Here is a 21,179-nt window from a genome sequence, read left to right as displayed (position 1 = left end):
AGGCCATAGTGGCAAAATAATTACAATATAGCAATTAAACACTGCAGTGATAGATGTGCAGATGATGAATGTGCAAGTAGAGATACTGGGGTGCAAAGGAGCAAAATAAAAGAACAGTATGGGGATGAGGTAGTTGGATGGACTATGTACAGGTGGAGTGATCTGTGAGCTGCTCTGACAGCTGGTGCTTAAAGTTAGTGAGGGAGATATGAGTCTCCAGCTTCAGTGATTTTTGCAGTTCGTTCCAGTCATTGGCAGCAGAGAAATGGAAGGAAAGGCGGCCAAAGGAGGAATTGGCTTTGGGGGTGACCAGTGAAATATATGCTGGAGCGCATGCTACAGGTGGGTGCTGCTATGGTGACCAGTGAGCTGAGATAAGGCCGGGCTTTACCTAACAAAGACTTATAGATGACCTGGAGCCAGTGGGTTTGGCAATGAATATGAAGTAAGGGCCATCCAACGAGAGCATACAGGTCACACTGGTGGGTAATATATGGGGCTTTGGTGACAAAACGGATGGCACTGTGATAGACAGCATCTAATTTGCTGAGTAGAGTGTTGGAGGCTATTTTGTAAATGACATCGCCAAAGTCGAGGATCGGTAGGATAGTCAGTTTTACGAGGGTATGTTTGGCAGCATGAGTGAAGGATGCTTTGTTGTGAAATAGGAAGCCGATTCTAGATTATATTTTTGATTGGAGATGCTTAATGTGAGTCTGGAAGGAGAGTTTACAGTCTAACCAGACACCTAGAATATGTGGACAACTACAAATACCTAAGTCAGAACCGTCCAGAGTAGTGATGCTGGACGGGCGGGCAGGTGCGGGCAGCGATCGGTTGAAGAGCATGCATTTAGTTTTACTTGCATTTAAGAGCAGTTAGAGGCCACGGGAGGAAAGTTGTATGGCATTGAAGCTCGTCTGGAGGTTAGTTAACATAGTGTCCAAAGAAGGGCCAGAAGTATACCGAATGGTGTCGTCTGCGTGGATCAGAGAATCACCAGCAGCAAGAGCGACATCATTGATGTATACAGAGAATAGAGTCGGGGCTGAGAACTGAACCCTGTGGCACCCTCATAGAGACTGCCAGAGGTCCGGACAACAGGCCCTCCGATTTGACACACTGAACTCTGTCTGAGAAGTAGTTGATGAACCAGGCGAGGCAATCATTTGAGAAACCAAGGCTGTTGAGTCTGCCGATAAGAATGGGGTGATTGACAGAGTCGAAAGACTTGGCCAGGTTGATGAATACAGCTGCACAGTATTGTCTCTTATCGATGGAGGTTGTGATATCGTTTAGGACCTTGAGCGTGGCTGAGATGCATCCAGGACCAGCACGGAAACCAGATTGCATAGCGGAGAAGGTACGGTGGGATTCGAAATGGTCGGTGATCTGTTTGTTAACTTAGCTTTCGAAGACCTTAGATAGGTATAGACCTTAGGATAGATAGACCTTAGGATAGGTATAGGTCTGTAGCAGTTTGGGTCTAGAGTGTCACCCCCTTTGAAGAGGGGGATGACTGCGGCAGCTTTCCAGTCTTTGGATATCTCAGACGATACGAAAGAGAGGTTGAACAGGCTAGTAAATAGGGGTTGCAACAATTTCGGGGGATAATTTTAGAAAGAGAGGGTCCAGATTGTCTAGCCCGGGCTGATTTGTAGGGGTCCAGATTTTGCAGCTCTTTCAGAACATCAGCTATCTGGATTTGGGTGAAGGAGAAATGGGGAGGCTTAGGCAAGTTGCTGTGGGGTTGCAGGGCTGTTGACCGGGGTAGAGGCAGCCAGGTGGAAAGCATGGCCAGCCGTAGAGAAATGCTTTTGAAATTCATCGGTGGTCCCTTTATCAAGGGGAAAACATTGGAACCGTTTCAAATGATTATCACAATATCCTTAACATGCTAATATTATCTTTAGATAATCTTAGGAACTCATGGCAGGTGGAATTACAGGTGCAGATATCAGAGGATAGTTGGGGGAATTTGGAAAACGCTATATAAAGCCACTACATGTAACCGAACAAGGAAGTTTCAATTCCAAGTACTAGATCGTTTTTTGAGCCCTGATAAACTTAATAAAATGAATAAAGGATTATCCACTACGTGTTGGAGACAGTGTGGTCAAATAGGTACTTGATCACATATATCTTGGCAATGTCTGAAAATCCAGTATTTTCGGTCTGAAATTCTCCATGTTTTTCAGGACATCACAGCTATTATTATTCAACCAGACCCATATCATCTCCTCCTAGGTATTGTTCATGTGGATACACTCCAATCCTCTCCGGTTCAAGTATTAGATTATCTTTTAGCAGCAAAACTTACACCCTCAAAAGATATGTGGTTAGGTCTATGCGGGGAACTTCCTGACATGGAGAGAATTCCATCAATCTTGGAACATAGACAGCGTAGGTATGAAGGTGTCTGGTCAGAGTTCCTGACATGTCGTACTGGTCTTATTCTGTATTTTTTGTTTTTTTTGTTTGTTTCTGGTGTTTTTCTGTGGCTTAATCCCAAATTGTATTCTTATTCAGACACTTGAAACATTTGCTCTATATAGCCAAAATGTACCCTTAATAACATGTGAATGTAATTACGCTCCCTTGCAAGGATACCTTGTGTATGTATGGTACATGTTCTTTATGTGGTCTTGAATAAAAAATGCAACAAATCCCTTTGAAAACAGCCTATATAAGTCAAACTGTTTTTCTAGTGTCAGAATTGACTACAAAGTGTAAATAGGATAATTTTGGTCATAAAGTCAATCTTGTCTGAAACGGATTTTGGAACAGTCGGCTGTCACAATGGGTAAATGAAGGTTGGGGTTTTGATTTGACCATGTCCATTTGCCCACTAACATGGGGTGAACTGCGGCGGTGATTGCGCTCTATCAAATACTTAGACAGTGAGACAGACCCGCCCAGCAGTTTTGACTTTGTTTACATAAGAAAACACATCACACATTTTTTTTACTTGAGAAATACTGCACCAAACACCTTTTTTATTTAGTTGTAAAATAGTGCAACTTAAACATCCGCGGTAAAAATGTATAAACTAATTACAGATTTCTTAGATTCATTCTGGGGATGTGAAATAGGCTGCCTTGTCTCATGGGGGACGAATATCAGTAACCAAACACACCTACAAGACTGAAATCTAGTTTTTCTAATGAGCAACAGAAAAACACACATGCAAATCGGCGTGTTCAGTGGCTCGTTAACCTTATATTCCATTTACCTAGTGGAAGTGTTGATTGTTTTAAGTCAATTAGCTGGTTATTTAGCTGGATCCAACATCTTTGTGTTAGCATTTTTAGTGCTACTAGAAATGCTAGTGGAAACGGATTGTCTTTATCCTTATCGGTTACATCAGTGGTGGGGGTGGGGGGGGGGGGGGGTAAAGAAGTCAGGAAGATAATAGAAAATGGGATACTTATGAATAGGAGAATTACAATGATGATATTTCCCCCTCCCTGTCTCTGTAGGGAGGGCTATAAGGTGTTCTTCGACCGGCTGCAGGAGCAGCAGGTTCCTCTGTTGATCTTCTCGGCTGGCTTGGGGGACATCCTGGAGGAAGTGATCAGACAGAACCACGTCTTCCACCCCAACGTCCACGTCATCTCCAACTACATGGACTTTGACCAGAGCGTACGTTTCTTTCTTGACTGTTTGGTTAATTTGGACATTTTCAAACCAGTCTAGCATCGAGTCTAATTATGTGTAGTATGATGTGTGCCTAATGCAGCATTTCCCAAACTTCCCAAGGGTGGGCACGTTTTGGATTTTGCCCTCACACTACAGAGCTGATTCTAATAACGAACTCATCAAGCTTTGATTATTTGAATCAGCTGTGTAGTGCAAGGGAAAACACCAAAATGTGCAACCCTTGGGGTCCCCCAGGACCGAGTTTGGGAAACACTGGCCTAATGCCTATGGAACTGCTAAAGTGATAGTTCACCCACATTACAAAATGACATATTGGTGTCCCGAAAGCAGGAAGATACAGCAATCCACACTTTGGTTTTGTTTACCTAATCACTTTCATCAACTTACAGCATTTTTGGCCTTTAACCAATGCAAGTACACGTTATGCCCAAATTCACAAAATGTCTCACGTTTTCCCCAAACTCAGCAATCCGTTGACCACAAGTGCGACCCATGTCTTCCTGCAGGGTGTACTGCGGGCGTTCAAAGGCCAGTTGATCCACACGTTCAACAAGCGAGAGGGCGCTCTGCTCCACGCGGCCCACTTCAGGGAGCTCAAAGAGCGGCCCAACGTGCTACTGCTAGGGGACTCTCTGGGAGACCTCACCATGGCCGATGGGGTGGCCCACACTCAGCACGCCCTCACCATAGGCTTCCTCAATGACCAGGTGGGTGTTGAGGGGTGCTGTATTTGTCTTTGTGTTGCCTTTTGCAAACCTGGAAGTGGTGAGGATTTAAAGGAAGTCCGTTTTGTATGTTGACTTCCGATAAATGTTGTACATTTCCCACACACCCACTTAAAAGCCAGAAGTTCACTTACTTGTACTAAACTTCATTAAATATTCCTTCAATCTGTTAATGCTGCTCACCTGTATTCCTAACCGTGTATGTAAGGTGTTGAAGCACTGTGTTAGCTGGATACTACGGCGGCAGGTAGCCTAGCGGTGAGCCAGTAAACGAAAGGTCGCTGGTTCGAATTCCCGAGCCGTCTAGGTGAAAAAAAATCTGTCTGTGCCCTTGAGCAAGGCACTTAACACTAATTGCTCCTGTAAGTCGCTCTGGATAAGACTATAATGTAAAAATGTACTGACTGTTCTGTTTGGTCAGGTGGAGGAGAGGAAAGAGTCATACGTCAACTCATACGACATCGTCCTGGTCAAGGATGAAACCATGGACGTCCCCAACGCCATCCTCAACTACATCACCACTGCGCCGGCCAAGTGAACCGCCGTGAGGACGCAACGAATCACGGGCCAAAAGTTAACCTAGGGTCAGGTTACTTCCCGTTTGCACAGGCGTCAGGAATCAACCGCCTTGATGGCCGACATCACAAAGAGAGGAAATTGACCCTTTGTTGACCTTTACAGAGCTGCACGCACCACAATTATTATAGCGCCACAATAATCCTCAGGCACCTTCAAACCAATTCAACACCTCAGTGACATTATTTTTTAAATGAAATCACCTTGTTTCATGTGTGGGGTTGGTGCTGCAAGTCCCATTCAACGAAGCCCCTTGATTCTGTTAACTTAATGTTTGTACCTATGGTCTCTCTAAGGACAAGCAGCTCCTTCCATTTGGAGAAGTGGTTGATTTTGTAACTTTAAGTTAAAGGCCAGTATTCTGATCGCGCTTTGTCAGCAATGCGCCTTTTAAAGGTAATTTCCGATTGAGCCGACATGTGCGGCATTTACCGTGAATGCCGTCTCCGCACGGTTATGGGAGAATGCTATGACGCTATTCACTTTATTTCCCAAGGCGCAGGGCTGTGTAACGAGCATCCACTGTATAAGCTGCTGTATCGCCCAGTAAGTATTCTAACATGTGAGAGAGTTGATCAGTGATAGTGTGTGTGTGTGTATATGAGACTAGTCTTAATCTAAATGTATTCATTTGTGTACATCTATACCCATCCTCTAATTTGTGAGGCGCAATTATTTTGTGATTGTCAAGTGTGGATGCTGCCCTATGCACACTTGTCCAAATGTAGTATATAAGTGTATTTATTTGGTTGAACAAGTACTGTAACAGATGAAATGGTTACCTCACTCACTGTGGAGTTCAGTGGCAAATGCTTATGCTGCTAGGAAAGCTTTCCTTGACAATTAAAGGGATAGTTCACCTAAATGTAATATGTTCATGCAAATTATGACATTTGGGAATAATGTCCCTTTAACCACTACTTTGCGTTTTTTTTTTTTTTACAGAGGTATTGGTTTCCTTGTAGGCAGGTACTTTTAAACTGGATGTCTATATAAGCTGAGATTTCCCGGCATCCTAAAACAATATTGAAGAATAGTGCTTTAACTATTATTCACATTTCGATTGTATGTATTTAACCAGGTATGTCATTGAGAACACTTGTCTTTTGCAATATCAACGTACTATCTCAAGACCTAGCGAAGAGTGAAGACAGTTGTGAACAAAACAAGATGTGTTATTTTGTGGTTTTCTGTTTTTTAATCTACATTTTAAAGACTTTCCAATACTGCCACCTAGCGGGCATGTTCGGTTTGTAAAATTTGATTAGTCTGACAATCACATCCTGCAAAAAAAAGATGTTTATTTTTCTAAAAATGGTTTTATTGGTGTAAACATCAGATCAGGAACATACAGTGCTGGTTTGGTTGGTTGATTTGTCAACGTGTAATTTTTTTACACTTTTTTTTGTTTTGTTTTTACATCACTTTATCAAACATGACCAAATCATGCAACACATATTACTCTTGTAAGACTCTTTACCCACCATCTAAAATGTATAACACCTGTTAAGGGATCACTGTATAAAAAAAGGGTCTCTCTTGGAATATTTTAAGGTGTGTGTGTGTGGTCCATCCCTGAGAGAGAGGCTGTGGTCCGAGTAGATCTACCCTTGTCACCAAACTGTGCACTTGTTCACTCCAATCCAATGCTTTATATTATAAATCCACGAGGTGGAGTGAACGAGTGCACACTTCGGGGCGGAGAATTGGAACTAGTGTGTGTGCGCGTGCGTTAGACTGACTGATCTACAAATCACTTTGTATCCTAAATAATTACTCATGATTATTTGAAGATCAGTCAGTTTGCTCAGTCGGTGACCAATTGCTGCACAAAATGTATGTCCTTGAACACTACCAACGTGTGCACTCTCCTCATCACAACTCCTCGTGCATCCTCTCTTTGTCCTCCTCCACCTTCAATTTGAGCTCCTCGGCGAAGATGACTCCATCCTTGTTGCGGTCCTGGTTCCTGAACATGTCAGCAATGATCTCTTCAGGGTCCACCCCCGGCTTCATACGACCTTTGCCCTCCGCCACCTGCAGCATGATGAACTCTCCAAACTGGATGAAGAGAGAGAGAGAAACGAGAGCGTTGTGAAGAGGAGTAGCAGCCATGTTTAGTGTGAGTCATGACAAATGACAGCTTGACCGTTGTCTTACATGAACATGTCTGCAGAAGCAGTTTGGTTTGGCTAAATAGCACATGAGATGCCAATCAAATATGGTAATCTTCAAAAGGGTGGGTTTTTCGTGTACAGTCAACCCCTAATTTAATGCAACCACTTGGGACCACAGACCGTGCAGGCGGGCACTAAACCAGTTATCAAGAGCTATAAAACGAATGTCATTGAATTGGGACTGACAAAATATATTGCACTTAAATGGAGTAGACGGTACTTTATAACTCCCATCAATATTATTTGATGGTCTGATCCATCTATTTTCTACTAGTCTATTCCAGCTGTGCGGTAGATGGCATACCTCCTCTATGGGCACCTCTCCGTTCTGGTTTATGTCCATGGCCTGGAAGAGCTCCAGCGGGGCGTCCTCCACCCACACAAACAGGTAGCCCTCCGGCACGCCCTTCTGCAGGTCCATCAGCTCCAGCTCAAAGTGAAGCACTGCACTGCCTGGCACACCAGTGGCTGGAGGAGAGTGAGTGTGAAAGAGCAACACCGGTATGTGTACCTGGGTAATACTTTATTGTAGACCTCCTTTACGCATGCCTTTATAACAGCTACATAAAACACAACATCTGTCGGTTCTAATGTCAATGCAGCTGTTATAGAGGCTTTATGGATACATAAATAAGTGGGGCTACAGTAAATGATGACCTGCACCTGAAATGCCTTTATGCAGGAGTGTCTCACTAGTGCAGACATGTGTGAACATGGTGTCACTTTGAAATGGAACGGTATCAAACACATGGAACCCAGGTGTAGACTAACAGTGAAATGCTTACTTACGTGCCCTTCCCGAACCATGCAGAGACACAAATAATAGAAAAAACAAGTTTACATACACTTAGGTTGGCGTCATTAAAACTCGTTTTTCAACCACTCCACAAATGTCTTGTTAACAAACTATAGTTTTGGCAAGTCAGTTAGGACATCTACTTTGCGCATGACAAGTAATTTTTCCAACAATTGTTTACAGACAGATTATTTCCCTTATAATTCACTGTATCACAATTCCAGTGGGTCAGAAGTTTACATACACTAAGTTGACTGTGCTTTTAAACAGCTTGAAAAATTCCAGAAAATGATGTCATGGCTTTAGAAGCTTCTGATAGGCTAATTGACGTCATTTGTAGGTGTACCTGTGGATGTATTTCAAGGCCTACCTTCAAACTCAGTGCCTCTTTGCTTGACATCATGGGAAAATCAAAAGAAATCAGCCAAGACCTCAGAAAAAAATTGTGGAGCTCCACAAGTCTGGTTCATCCTTGGGAGTAATTTCCAAATGCCTGAAGGTACCACGTTCATCTATACAAACAATAGTACACAAGTATAAACACCATGGGACCACGCAGCCGTCATACCTCTCAGGAAGGAGACTCGTTCTGTCTCCTAGAGATGAACGTACTTTGGTGCGAAAAGTGCAAATCAATCCCAGTACAACAGCAAAGGACCTTGTGAAGATGGAGGAAACAGGTACAAAAGTATCTATATCCACAGTAAAACAAGTCCTATATCGACATAACCTGAAAGGCCGCTCATCAAGGAAGAAGCCACTGCTCCAAAACCGCCATTAAAAAGCCAGACTACGGTTTGCAACTGAGAAATGTCCACTGGTCTGATGAAACAAAAATAGAACTGTTTGTCCATAATGACCATCGTTATGTTTGGAGGAAAAATGGGGGGGCTTGCAAGCTGAAGAACACCATCCCAACCGTGAAGCACGGGGGTGGCAGCATCATGTTGTGGGGGTGCTTTACTGCAGGAGGGACTGGTGCACTTCACAAAATAGATGGCATGATGAGGGAGGAAAATAATGTGGATATATTGAAGCAATATCTCAAGACATCAGTCAGGAAGTTAAAGCTTGGTCGCAGATGTGTCTCCCAAATGGACAATGACCCGAAGCATACTTCCAAGTTGTGGCAAAATGGCCTAAGGACAACAAAGTCAAGGTATTGGAGTGGCCATCACAAAGCCCTGACCTCAATCCTATAGAACATTTGTGGGCAGAATTGAAAAAGCGTGTGCGAGCAAGGAGGCCTACAAACCTGATTCAGTTACACCAGCTCTGTCAGGGGGAATGGGCCAACATTCACCCAACTTATTGTGGGAAGCTTGTGGAAGGCTACCTGAAACATTTGACCCAATTTAAAGGCAATGCTACCAAATACTAATTGAGTGTATGCAAACTTTTGACCCACTGGGAATGTGATGAAATAAATAAATCATTTTCTCAACTATTATTCTGACATTTCACATTCTTAAAATAAATTGGTGATCCTAACTGACCTCAGATGGAATTTTTACTAGGATTAAATGTCAGGAATTGTGAAAAACTGAGTTTAAATGTATTTGGCTAAGGTGTATGTATTGTAAAGTGGCTGTTCCACTGGATGTCATTAGGTGAATGCACCAATTTGTAAGTCGCTCTGGATAAGAGCGTCTGCTAAATGACCTAAATGTAAATGTAAAATGTAATGTATGTAAACTTCCGACTTCAACTGTATGTGATTGCACCAGCGGGAGTATAATAGCACATTCTTAGTTGAGTGAGCGTATTGTTTGTATTTTATTGTTGCCTTGTCCCCTGATGGCCCACGGTGAACATCTTTCTCACCCCCTTTCTCTCCGTGGCCCAGGTGAGGGGGTATGATGACAGTCCTCCTCTCACCCACACACATGCCCCTCAGACCCTCGTCCAGACCGTCAATCACTTTGTCCGCCCCCAGCACCGTGTCTTGCAGGTTGTCATAGTCACTCCTGGGCACAAGGGACATAAACACAGGTAAGGGAATGTAAAAACAACATATGGAGCATGTCTGTCAACTGCAATGTCTTCAATCTGTATTTCCTTTCCAACGACGGCCGTTTTAGAGATACGATATCATCAAAATGAAGTACACAACAAATGAATTAGACCGTCAATACAAAAGGATCCACATGAGGGTTTCAATCGGTTTTCTTCCGTTTGGTGCCTAATGAACACGACCCCGGGCAATGTACTCACGAAGAGAAGAGTCGGGTGCCGTCCAGCAGAGAGCAGTTGTAGTGGTAGTGGATTAGATCGTCCACATCGCTGGTCAGGTTACACACCTCAGGCTTGTGAGTCACATGAACCTCCACAGAGTCCTTGGGGTTGTGGAAGTCGATGACATGGATGTCGAAGACCAGCACGGCCGAGCCTGGTATATCCTTACCTGGTACGGCAAGACGGAGAGGTCAAACTGGGTTTCAGTCAGTAATATAAACTATTGTATAATTTGACATATAATGTTGTGCCTAAATTATAGCTAGCTATTGGGCTATCTGTTACATTTTAGACTAAATTAATCATATTTATACATATTTCACACAGGTATGCACTTAATAAATCATACATTTAAGGTGTATTCATCCCACACAAATAGGATTTAAAAAAGCCCAATGAAGCCATTTTTATATCAATATCAAATAATTTCGGGGTAACAATGAACCTTACTGTAATAGTTTCCATTAAAATGTACAGAAATGTCTTTTTAGCAAAAAACTACTTCTCAAGCAACATTTATGCTAGGACTGACAGAGTGGTCTAAGTGGGAAGGGAAAACTGACAACTAGCAGTTATTGGTCTATTAACTAATTTACTGCTTGGTGATGTCACCAGGGAAGCCGAAACTTCCGCCCATGCAAACCTGGCGATTAGAAGGTCCTGTCTAGATTGTATTTTCAACCAGGAAATAACAATGATCGTATTTAATCACACTTTTACGGTCTTTAGTTCCATCAGCTGTTATACAGAAAACCGGAAAAACATAGTTTTGATTGCACTGGGCCTTTAACATGTAAATCATTCAAATGAGAGAGCTTACAACCCTGACCGCTAACTACTCTACTGTAACTACCAATAAAAGCTAACTACCTAACCAACCTACTATAGCTACCAATAAAAGCTAACTACATAACCAACCTACTGTAACTACCAATAAAAGATGCCCCTCTATCTGCCCTGGACTAAGCCACACCTGCTCCCTGCTCTCCATAGGCCATGTGGGGGGGCAGGGTGACCCTCCTCTTCTCCCCGATGCACACCCCCTGCAAGCCCTTGTCCATGCCAGAGATCACGTAGCCCATCCCAATGTAGGTGTTGTACGTGTTGTTCCGCTGGTAGCTGTAGAGAGAGGAGGGATTCGATATGACAAGCAATGACAGACATTGTCAAACAGTAATCACTCAAGAAGTATTTTCAGTCTTTCATTATGCCATTTTAGACTACTGAGACGCAGCCTATAACAACTGGACATTGCTCACCTGGTGTCAAAGGTGACCCCGTTGAGAAAGGTTCCATTGTAGTGGTAGCGCATGTAGTCCCCGGCCACAGACTTGCGCTCGCACGACTCGGGCACCACCTGGTTCTCCACGATGATGTCATCCTTGGGGTTGTGTAGGTCAGCCAGGAGGACATTAAACACCAGGGTGGCCTGGGACGGGATCTCTTTACCTGAAGGAGATCGAAGCAGTCAGTCGAAAAGGCTGTACAGAGAAGCAGTATGTCTGTCTGATCGTCTAAAGAGGAATCAATGCTGATTGACGGCTGCAAATGCACCAAACAATGAAATGGTAATGGTGGTAATTCGACTTACCACCACACCAGGGTGTCACCAGTGTTTAATGTTAACGTTAGCTCTAGTGTTCTTGTGTTTCCATCAAGAGTGTGACACACAATATCACTCCCTAGAAACACAACTTCACACGAAATAACCCTCAGATAGCTTTTCAGAATTCATCGATAAATTGGCCCACATGGAAAACTAAAGGCATAGAAACCGTAGATGACATGGTAACAGGAAATACATTTATTTTCACGGCAGAATTACAAAGTAATTTGAGTGACCAATGTAGATAGTTTCAAATACAAGCAACTTAAAAGTTACATATCACGAAATTATGATTGGAAATCTTTTGGACTTTTGGAATCTTATTTGAGTCAGAAAAGGACATTCAGATGATAGGAAAGATCTACAAAACCTTGCAGAGAGCATATCCAACTGACAATCTCTTAGAAGAAAAAAAGCGCCTGTTCAACCTCCGGAGGCTGAAAAAATGTGGCTTGTCACCTAAAACCCTCACTAACGTTTACAGGTGCTCAATCGAGAGCATCCTGTCGGGCTGTATCACAGCCTGGCACGGCAACTGCACCGCCCACAACCGCAGGGCTCTCCAGAGGGTCTGCAAAACGCATCACCGGGGGCAAACAACCTGTTCTCCAGGACACCTACAACACCCGATGTCACAGGAAGGCAAAAAAGATCATCAAGGACAATAACCACCTGAGCCACTGCCTGTTCAACCCACTTCCATCCAGATGGTGAGGTCAGTACAGGTGCATCAAAGCTGGGAACGAGAGACTGTTAAATAGCCATCACTAGCACAGAGAGACAGCTGCCTACCTACAGACTTGATATCATTGGCCATTTTAATAAATGCAACCCTTTTTATCATGCCACTAAGAATGTTTACATATCTCGCAATACTTAAATGTATATACTGTATCCTACACTATCTATTGCATCTTAACCGCTCTGTCACTGCTCATCCATATCTTTTATATATTCTTATCTCATTACCTGTTAGATACTGCTGCACTGTCAGATCTAGAAGCATAAGCATTTTGCGACACTCGCAATAATATCTGCTGACCATGTGCATGTGACCAATACAATTTTATTTGATTGAGGAAAAATATAAAATATTGGAACCAAGATTTAAAAAGAACTGATGTTGGCATAAGATGGAGGGAAGGTTGGAGTATAACGTTTAATCCAGTATAAACGAATGTATAGAATTTATTATACAAGAGACAAAATTCACAAATTCTAAAGCACAACGGCAGAGTCATGTCTCAAGAGTAGAACTAATAATGACTCAATAATCCCGGCTTTTAGGGAATGCTATACACTTTGGAAGTTGTGGGTGGAGCTAGAAAGTTGGCTGTCGGAAGTATTACAATATCAACTTAGTTTTAATCAATCTGTCTGCATGTTTCAAGACATGACATATGGGGCTGTAATGAGATACCCAAATGTGCTGGATGGTTCTTTTCTCATCACTCATTTTGAAAAAATAGATACTAAAAACTTGGGGCGGCAGGTAGCCTAGTGGTTAGAGCGTTGGACTAGTAACCGAAAGGTTGCAAGATCGAAGGTAACAATCTGTCGTTCTGCCCCTGAACAAGGCAGTTAACCCACTAGGCCGTCATTGAAAATAAGAATTTGTTCTTAACTGACTTGCCTAGTTAAATAAAAATAAATAATCAATCAGCCATCATTGACACAATGGGAAAAATCTAACGATTTGTTATTTAAATATTGAAATAGCATGGGCGACTGAGAAAAACAAATTGGTACAATTTAAGACGAAGTGGCAAACAATAATGCAGGGTGTGAGCCGGCAGGTCAGGGCAGATGAGATGTAGTCATTGTTTGTATGTGTCTGTAAATTATTGTTCGTATGTATAAGTTTGTTTTTTGTAATGTAAAAAAAGGAAAGGAAAAAAATATTATTGAAAAAAAGGAGTATGACAAGACTACTTATGAAATAATTTACAAAAATTACACCTTAAATTTTTTTTTTTTTTAAGACACTATAGACTTGTGGCGAACAGAATCAACAACCTCGACATCATTCAAGTCTGTTGCTTTGTGAGGTGTTATGTAAATGCCAGCTGAAACGTAACCAGGGCCTTGCCTTGGCTCCAAGCTAAGGCAAGGCCCTGGGTAAAACACTGGGGTAAATCCTCATTGGAAATGCGGCATAAATGCATTCCAACAGAGCTTACATAGAAGCAGTCTGTCTGGACTTTGGATACATATAGACTGGGTGTTATTCAATAAACCAACCAGATCAATCAAACAGGTGGCAAATACAACATACAGTACACAGTTGGGAGGGATCGCTGAATCTGACTGCTGTTTACAGACTGTTTTCAGTCTATTTATGTGGACCTATAGGTAGAGAGATGTCAATGCTGATTAAAACAGGTAGAGGAATCAATTAAACCCTTCAATATAATCTATTTTTTTTAAATGTTTTCTTACCAGTTTGGAAAAAACGGTCGTAAATTTAACCAGGGTCATATTAATTTGTGGCCTTGTGGTTAGTGTCCGCCCTGAGATTGGAAGGTAGGCATTTGATCGTCCGAGTCATACGAAAGACAGAAAATTGGACATGCGATAGACTAGCGTCCTGTCCAAGCGGTGTACTATACATCAAGCTGCCTCACCCACCAGAAACAGGAGATGGGCTCCTGCTCCTATGAGGTGATCCGGCCTTGGCTCGTGCAAGGCTACTTACTTTACATTCACCAGGACACACCGTAGTAAAACGGTTTGCAACGGCAAACGAAAATTAGCATTTCTTATTGGACAAGTCCCGGTAGTTCCTCCCTGTTTAAGACCCTCCCGCTTTCTTCCGTTCTCTGCCTAATGAATATAACCCGTGTAAAAAGAAAACATGAATAATCCCACAACCCTCCCACCTCTCACATAACTCTATCCCCTCCTTCCATTCTTGTACTTACCAGATCCTTTCTCTCCATAGGCCAGGAAGGGTGGAATAATTATGTTTCTGGTCTCCCCCACGCACATGCCCAGTATGCCCTCGTCCATGCCTTTGATCAGCCAGCCCTCCCCCACCAGGCTGTCGTGGGTCTGCCCCTTGTTGTAGCTACGTAGGGCTCACACAAGCGCAAAGTCAAACACACATCCTCCTCCTCTTAACACACACCTGGATAACACAGTACACACACACATACACACACACACACACACACACACACACACACACACACACACACACATAGACAGGACTGTTAATTTGGAAGGAAGTTCAGTTGACTTCAGGGTTGTGTGATATTTGGAACCATTCATCTTCATGATTTGCCTGGAAACCTGACATTGAATTGCATATAATTCTAATTGGCTGAAATGATGGTTTAAATCAGGAAAACTTCCTCTCATGACCTCTACAAGCAAGAATGTTCAATAAAATGATATTTTAGCGTACTTTACCAGTTGTCCGTGCGATTGGTTATTTTGGAGCTAGGAATCTGAGACAATATATCCCCAGGAAAGTATAATTACATCAACTTGCCAAAGCGCTGGTAGTGCGTTCAGATTTATATCACTTGAAGGAGGCGCAGAACCATGTAAACATGTGTCTCGTGCATATATTTTTATCTTGTGAGCATGCTTCAGGTGATAGCAATCTGAACGCACTACCAGCACGTTGACAAGTTAATGTAATTATACTTCCCTGTGGATATATTGTCTCACATTCCTACCGCTGAAAGGACCAACCGCACGGACAAAGTACGTTCAAATATCATTTTATTCAACATTCTAGCTTGTAGAGGTTGTGAGAGGTAACTTTCCTGATTCAAACGCTCATTTCTGCCCGACGTAGAATTCCATGCAATTCAACGTCATGATGTGAAATCAATCCCAGCTACAAATAGCAGCAAATCATTGGTAGTCATTTAGTCGCTTGTTGTCAGATGATGCCCCTCTTGTTAGTTTCAGCAGTGGCCCTCAGTGGCCCTCAGTGGTAACACTGTCGAATGTAGCAACACTTAATTTGAAGGGTATCGACATAAGGACATAACAACCACAAGTTGTAGTTTTCATTATGTCACAGTATCAAACATCAACATAATTGCAATGTACAGGGCCTATAGAAAGTCTACACACCCTCAAGCTTTTTCGAGCTTTTTTCACATTTTGCTGCCTTATAATATCAACAAAAAAAAGAGGATTACAATTATTATTATTTTTTATCCTACAGATCATGTATGACATTCCTGGGAGTGTGTAAACTTATATTTTGTATTACCATATAATTTGTGTATGTTCTCTATAGTTATGTACTTAAATGTATCAATTGACCAATACGGCACATTTGGGCAGACTTGATGCAAAATATTGTCCAGTATTGCAATACTTCACTGGATCGAACTGTACATTGCACACACACACTGCTGCCATCTAGTGGCCAAAATATAAATTGCGCCTAAACGCAATTTTATATTATGGACTTTCTATTGCATTTGAAAGATGATGAAAAAAAATAAAAATTCATGTTTTTTTTGTTTGTATTATCTTTTACCAGATCAACCTACTCCCTGTTTTCAAAGTGAAAGAAAGTTATAGAACATTTTATATAATTCAAAAAAAATTATAAAAGTGAAATATCATAATTGGACAAGTCTCCACCTCCCCAGAGTTAATACTTGGTGGAAGCACCTTCGGCAACCATTATTTGGAATAGGGATCTACCAACTTTGCACAACTCTTAGGGGCAACATACAGATGAAGTCAGAAGTTTACATACACCTTAGCTAAATACATTTAAACTCAGTTTTTCACAATTCCTGACAATTAATCCTAGTAAAAAAATTCCCTGTCTTAGTTCAGTTAGGATCACCACTTTATTTTAAGAATGTGAAATGTCAGAATAATAGTTGAGAGAATTATTTATTTCATTACATTCCCAGTGGGTCAGAAGTTTACATACACTCAATTAGTATTTGGTAGCATTGCCTTTAAATTGTTTAACTTGGGTCAAACGTTTCGGGTAGCCTTCCACAAGCTTCCCACAATAAGTTGGGTGAATTTTGGCCCATTCCTCCTGACAGAGCTGGTGTAACTGAGTCAAGTTAGTAGGCCTCCTTGCTCGCACACGCTTTTTCAATTCTGCCTATACATTTTCTATAGGATTGAGGTCAGGGCTTTGTGATGGAAGTATGCTTGGGGTCATTGTCCATATGGAAGACCCATTTGCAACCAAGCTTTAACTTCCTGACTGATGTCTTGAGATGTTGCTTCAATATATCCTACCTCATGATGCCATCTATTTTGTGAAGTTCACCAGTCCCTCCTGCAGCAAAGCACCCCCACAACATGATGCTGCCACCCCGTGCTTCATGGTTGGGATGGTGTTCTTCGGATTGCAAGCCTCCCCCTTTTTCCTCCAAACATAACGATGGTCATTATGACCAAACAGTTCTATTTTTGTTTCATCAGATCAGAGGACATTTCTCGAAAAAGTATGATCTTTGTCCCCATGTACAGTTGCAAACAGTATTCTGGCTTTTTTTATGGCGGTTTTGGAGCACTGGCTTCTTCCTCGCTGAGCTGCCTTTCAGGTTATGTGGATATAGATACTTTTGGACCGGTTTCCTCCAGCATCTTCACAAGGTCCTTTGCTGTTGTTCTGGGATTGATTTGCACTTTTCACACCAAAGTACGTTCATCTTTAGGAGACAGAACGCGTCTCCTTCCTGAGCGGTATGACGGCTGCGTGGTCCCATGGTGTTTATACTGCGTACTATTGTTTGTACAGATGAACGTGGTACCTTCAGGCGTTTGGAAATTGCTCCCAAGGATGAACCAGACATGTAGAGGTCTACTATTTTTTTCTGAGGTCTTGGCAGATTTCTTTTGATTTTCCCATGATGTCAAGCAAAGAGGCACTGAGTTTGAAGGTAGGCCTTGAAATACATCTACAGGTACACCTCAAATGATGTCAATTAGCCTGTCAGAAGCTTCTAATGCCATGACATCATTTTCTGGAATTTTCCAAGCTGTTTAAAGGCACAGTCAACTTAGTGTATGTAAACTTCTGACCCACTGGAATTGTGATACAGTGAATTCTAAATGAAATAATCTGTCTGTAAACAATTGTTGGAAAAATGACTTGTATCATGCACAAAGTAGATGTCCTAACTGACTTGCCCAAACTATAGTTTGTTAACAAGAAATTTGTGGAGTGGTTGAAAAACAAGTTAATGACTCCAACCTATGTGTATGTAAACTTCCGACTTCAACTGTATATCAATTGTTTGTCAAAATTGCTAAAGCTCATTAAATTGGGTTGGGAATCATTGATGGACAGTAATATTCAAACCTTGTCTCTGATTTTCAAGCAAATTTAAGTCAGGACTGAGACTAGAGCACTCAGGAACACTCAACACCTATTGGAAAGCCAATCTGGTGTGTCTTTGGCATAAAGATTGGTCTAATTGTCTTGATAAAAAATTAAATAGGTTTTCATAAGACTGAGGCGGATTTTCCTATAACTTCTTTTCCTGGGCTTTGCTCTCATATTTATTTTGATCCTGACAAACTCCCTAGTCCTTGCTGATGACAAGCATTCCCATTACATTATGCTACCACCTCAACATTTTCCCCCCTAGGATTTTTCCTTTTTCCCCCCCCACAGGCTTCCTTCTGTTCACTCTTAATTAGATTAGTATTGTGGAGTAACTACAATGTTGTTGATCCATCCTCAGTTTTCTCCTATCACAGCCACTAAACTCTGTAACTGTTTTAAAGTCACCATTGGCTGCATGGTGAAATCCCTGAGCGGTTTACTTCCTCTCCGGCAACTGAGTTAGGAAGGACGCCTGTATCTTTGTAGAGACTGGGTGTATTGATACACCATCCAAAGTGTAATTAATAACTTCACCATGCTCAATGGGATATTCAGTGTCAGATTTTTTTTCACCCATGTACCAATAGGTGCCCTTCTTTGCGAGGCATTGGAAAACCTCCCTGGTCTTTGTGGTTGAATCTGTGTTTGAAATTCACTGCTCGACTGAGGGACCTTTAACACCTTCTCATAAAGCAACAAACTTGAATGATGTAGAGAATTGTATGTGTGGGGTACAGAGATTAGGTAGTCATTAAAAAAAATCATGTTAAACACTATTTATTGCACACAGAGTGAGTCCATGCAACTTACTATGTGACGTGTTAAGCTAATGTTCACTCCTGAACTTATTTAGGCTTGCCATAACAAAGGGGTTAAACACTTATTGACTCAAGACATTTCGCATTTCATATTTTTATTACTTTTAAAAATGAATTGAAAAACGTAATTTCACTTTAACATTGTGGGGTATTGTGTGTAGGCCAGTGTCAAACAAATCTAAATGTAATCCATTTTAAATTCAGGTTGTAACAACAAAATGTGGAAAAAGTCAAGGGGTGTGAACCTTTGGAAGGCACTTATGTCGGTCTACGTAAGACATCCTATGTCAACTTGTGGTTGTTGACATGTGTATGTATGGCTTATGGATGAGTTATGAAGTCCTTATGTCTGTACCCTTTAAATAAGATCTCACCCTGATTTCACAATGCATTTATTCATCAAATAAATACAAATGGGTCGAAATTCACTCCACACTACCACTGGGTACCTTACCATCTGTCCACCCTGACCCTTATGCTTTCACTCCCTGTCCAGGAGTGGACTCACCTGGAGTCGAAGGGGGTCCCATCCAGAAGGGTACCATTGAAATGGTATCGCACAAAGTCTGTGCGCTTCACAGAGCGTCTGCAGTCCCGGGGACTGCTGACAGTTTCAGTCACGACCAGGTCAGCCTTGTTCCACATGTCCAACAGCATCAGGTCAAACACCAGAGTGCTGTCGGGAGGGACCACATCACCTGACAGTGGATAAGTAGTAAAAGTACGATAATACATTCAAATAGACAATTAGATTAAAAAAAAGTCCAAATGTTTATACGCCTTTTAGATGTTTTGAATGTTTTGAATATTTATTGACTTGTTTTTTCCCCATTTTTTATAATGCCTCAATATGAGGGTGCTGTAATTGCCTACCAGTGCATTTAATACTAACATTACATGTCCTTGTTATAACCATTTATAAGGCCCTATAATGTTAAATCAACGTATTTGTTTTCCTATATGGCAATACAATGGCTAATAAGTCAAGTTCATTATAAGACATTAGGCACTAAGGCATTAGAAGCAGTTCATAAACACTTATGACAAGTATATACCAATTTTGTAAAATTTAAAATCACCAAATTCCACTGTGGTGGCCATTTTAGCTCTCATTCTGTTGATTTAAGGACATTACAGGGTAAAGTAAACGATATAACTCGGTGTAGAGTACCTGCTCCAAGACTGCCATAGGCAAGGTGTGGTGGCACCGTGACTTTTCTCTTCTCGTTGACGCACATGCCCAGGATCCCTTTGTCGATGCCAGCGATGAGCCGGCCCTGGCCTGTCTGTCCTATCGACGCAGCTCCCCTCTCATAGCTGAGCAGGCCAGGACATGAAAGGATGACAGAGTTAGACAGCAAATAGTAGGCCTATGCAGAAAGAATAGGGCAATAGGCTATTTCTTGGCATTCATTTGTAATGAAGTTGATGCATTAAAATAATAGTTATTCCTTTTGACGAATGAGTATCGTAGTTCATTCAACTGCTTTTAGTTTATAACCATTTCAAAAGATGGCCGTGATTGCGTTGCATTCTGCAAAGCCTGTAGCCTACCTATGCTATACGAAAGGCAAGCTGCAGTCAAATAATTTCCATGTTTTGCATATAATTATTTAGCTTAATTACATACATAATATGTACGATACACAATAGCCGGATACATAATTGTCTTTATTTTAGGATAGATGGCTACAAAGTAATGCACGCACTTATGGAACTTCAATCAGGACTGCAGAATATTCTAGCCTACAGATGATTATAATAACCCACTGTGTGCTACACAATTTTTGCAAAAGAAAGGCTACATCAACAAAACTTAACGGACATCAACACATTTTTATTCAGTGATTAAAAATCTTGACAAAGATGATTATTATTTGTATCTTACCTCGAATCAAATGTTTTTCCATCTTGGAATGTCACATTGTAGTGATAACGAACATAATCCCCACTTTTTACTTCTCTGGGACAAAGTTTTGGTATCGAATATCTGTCCACGACTACATCTCCAATCGTGGGATTGCATCCAACGTACGACCACGTCTTCAGCAGTAAAAATAAAAGACTGCTTGCAAACATTATAAATAAGAATGAATCCTGAAAAAACTGATTTTAACTTGATAAAAAAAAGTATTAAACTATTTCTGTAAGTAATTTATAGGCCTGCATCAGTCTTGAAACGCACTCATTCACTCGTTTCTACACTACACTAACCCCTGTATACGGAGTAGCACAGGATTTTTCCTAAAGAAGAG

At 41.6% G+C, this 21,179-nt stretch overlaps 2 protein-coding genes across 4 annotated transcripts in view; one reads left to right on the top strand and one right to left on the bottom strand.

Annotated features, from left to right (window-relative positions):
* Window positions 1–6,514, top strand: part of LOC129855418 (7-methylguanosine phosphate-specific 5'-nucleotidase-like) — an 18,043-nt gene extending 11,529 nt beyond the window's left edge. For all 3 annotated transcript variants that reach the window (XM_055923078.1, XM_055923067.1, XM_055923072.1), the window contains exons 8-10: window positions 3,480–3,642; window positions 4,167–4,367; window positions 4,807–6,514. In XM_055923078.1, the coding sequence (XP_055779053.1) occupies window positions 3,480–3,642; window positions 4,167–4,367; window positions 4,807–4,923 (481 nt within the window). In that variant the 3' untranslated portion in view covers window positions 4,924–6,514. The remainder of the gene's footprint in view (window positions 1–3,479; window positions 3,643–4,166; window positions 4,368–4,806) is intronic.
* fkbp10b (FKBP prolyl isomerase 10b) lies at window positions 6,261–21,179 on the bottom strand. Its single transcript, XM_055923028.1, has 10 exons — window positions 20,813–21,179; window positions 20,096–20,241; window positions 19,433–19,622; window positions 14,697–14,842; window positions 11,429–11,618; window positions 11,143–11,288; window positions 10,149–10,338; window positions 9,759–9,901; window positions 7,443–7,606; window positions 6,261–7,022 (listed from the first exon to the last, which is right to left on the bottom strand). The coding sequence occupies exons 1-10, from the start codon at window positions 21,001–21,003 to the stop codon at window positions 6,837–6,839; spliced, it is 1,692 nt and encodes a 563-aa protein (XP_055779003.1). The 5' UTR covers window positions 21,004–21,179; the 3' UTR covers window positions 6,261–6,836.

Source organism: Salvelinus fontinalis, chromosome 1 (assembly GCF_029448725.1).
Source record: "Salvelinus fontinalis isolate EN_2023a chromosome 1, ASM2944872v1, whole genome shotgun sequence".
Lineage (NCBI taxonomy): Eukaryota > Metazoa > Chordata > Actinopteri > Salmoniformes > Salmonidae > Salvelinus > Salvelinus fontinalis.
This window is presented reverse-complemented; position numbering and strand designations above follow the sequence as displayed.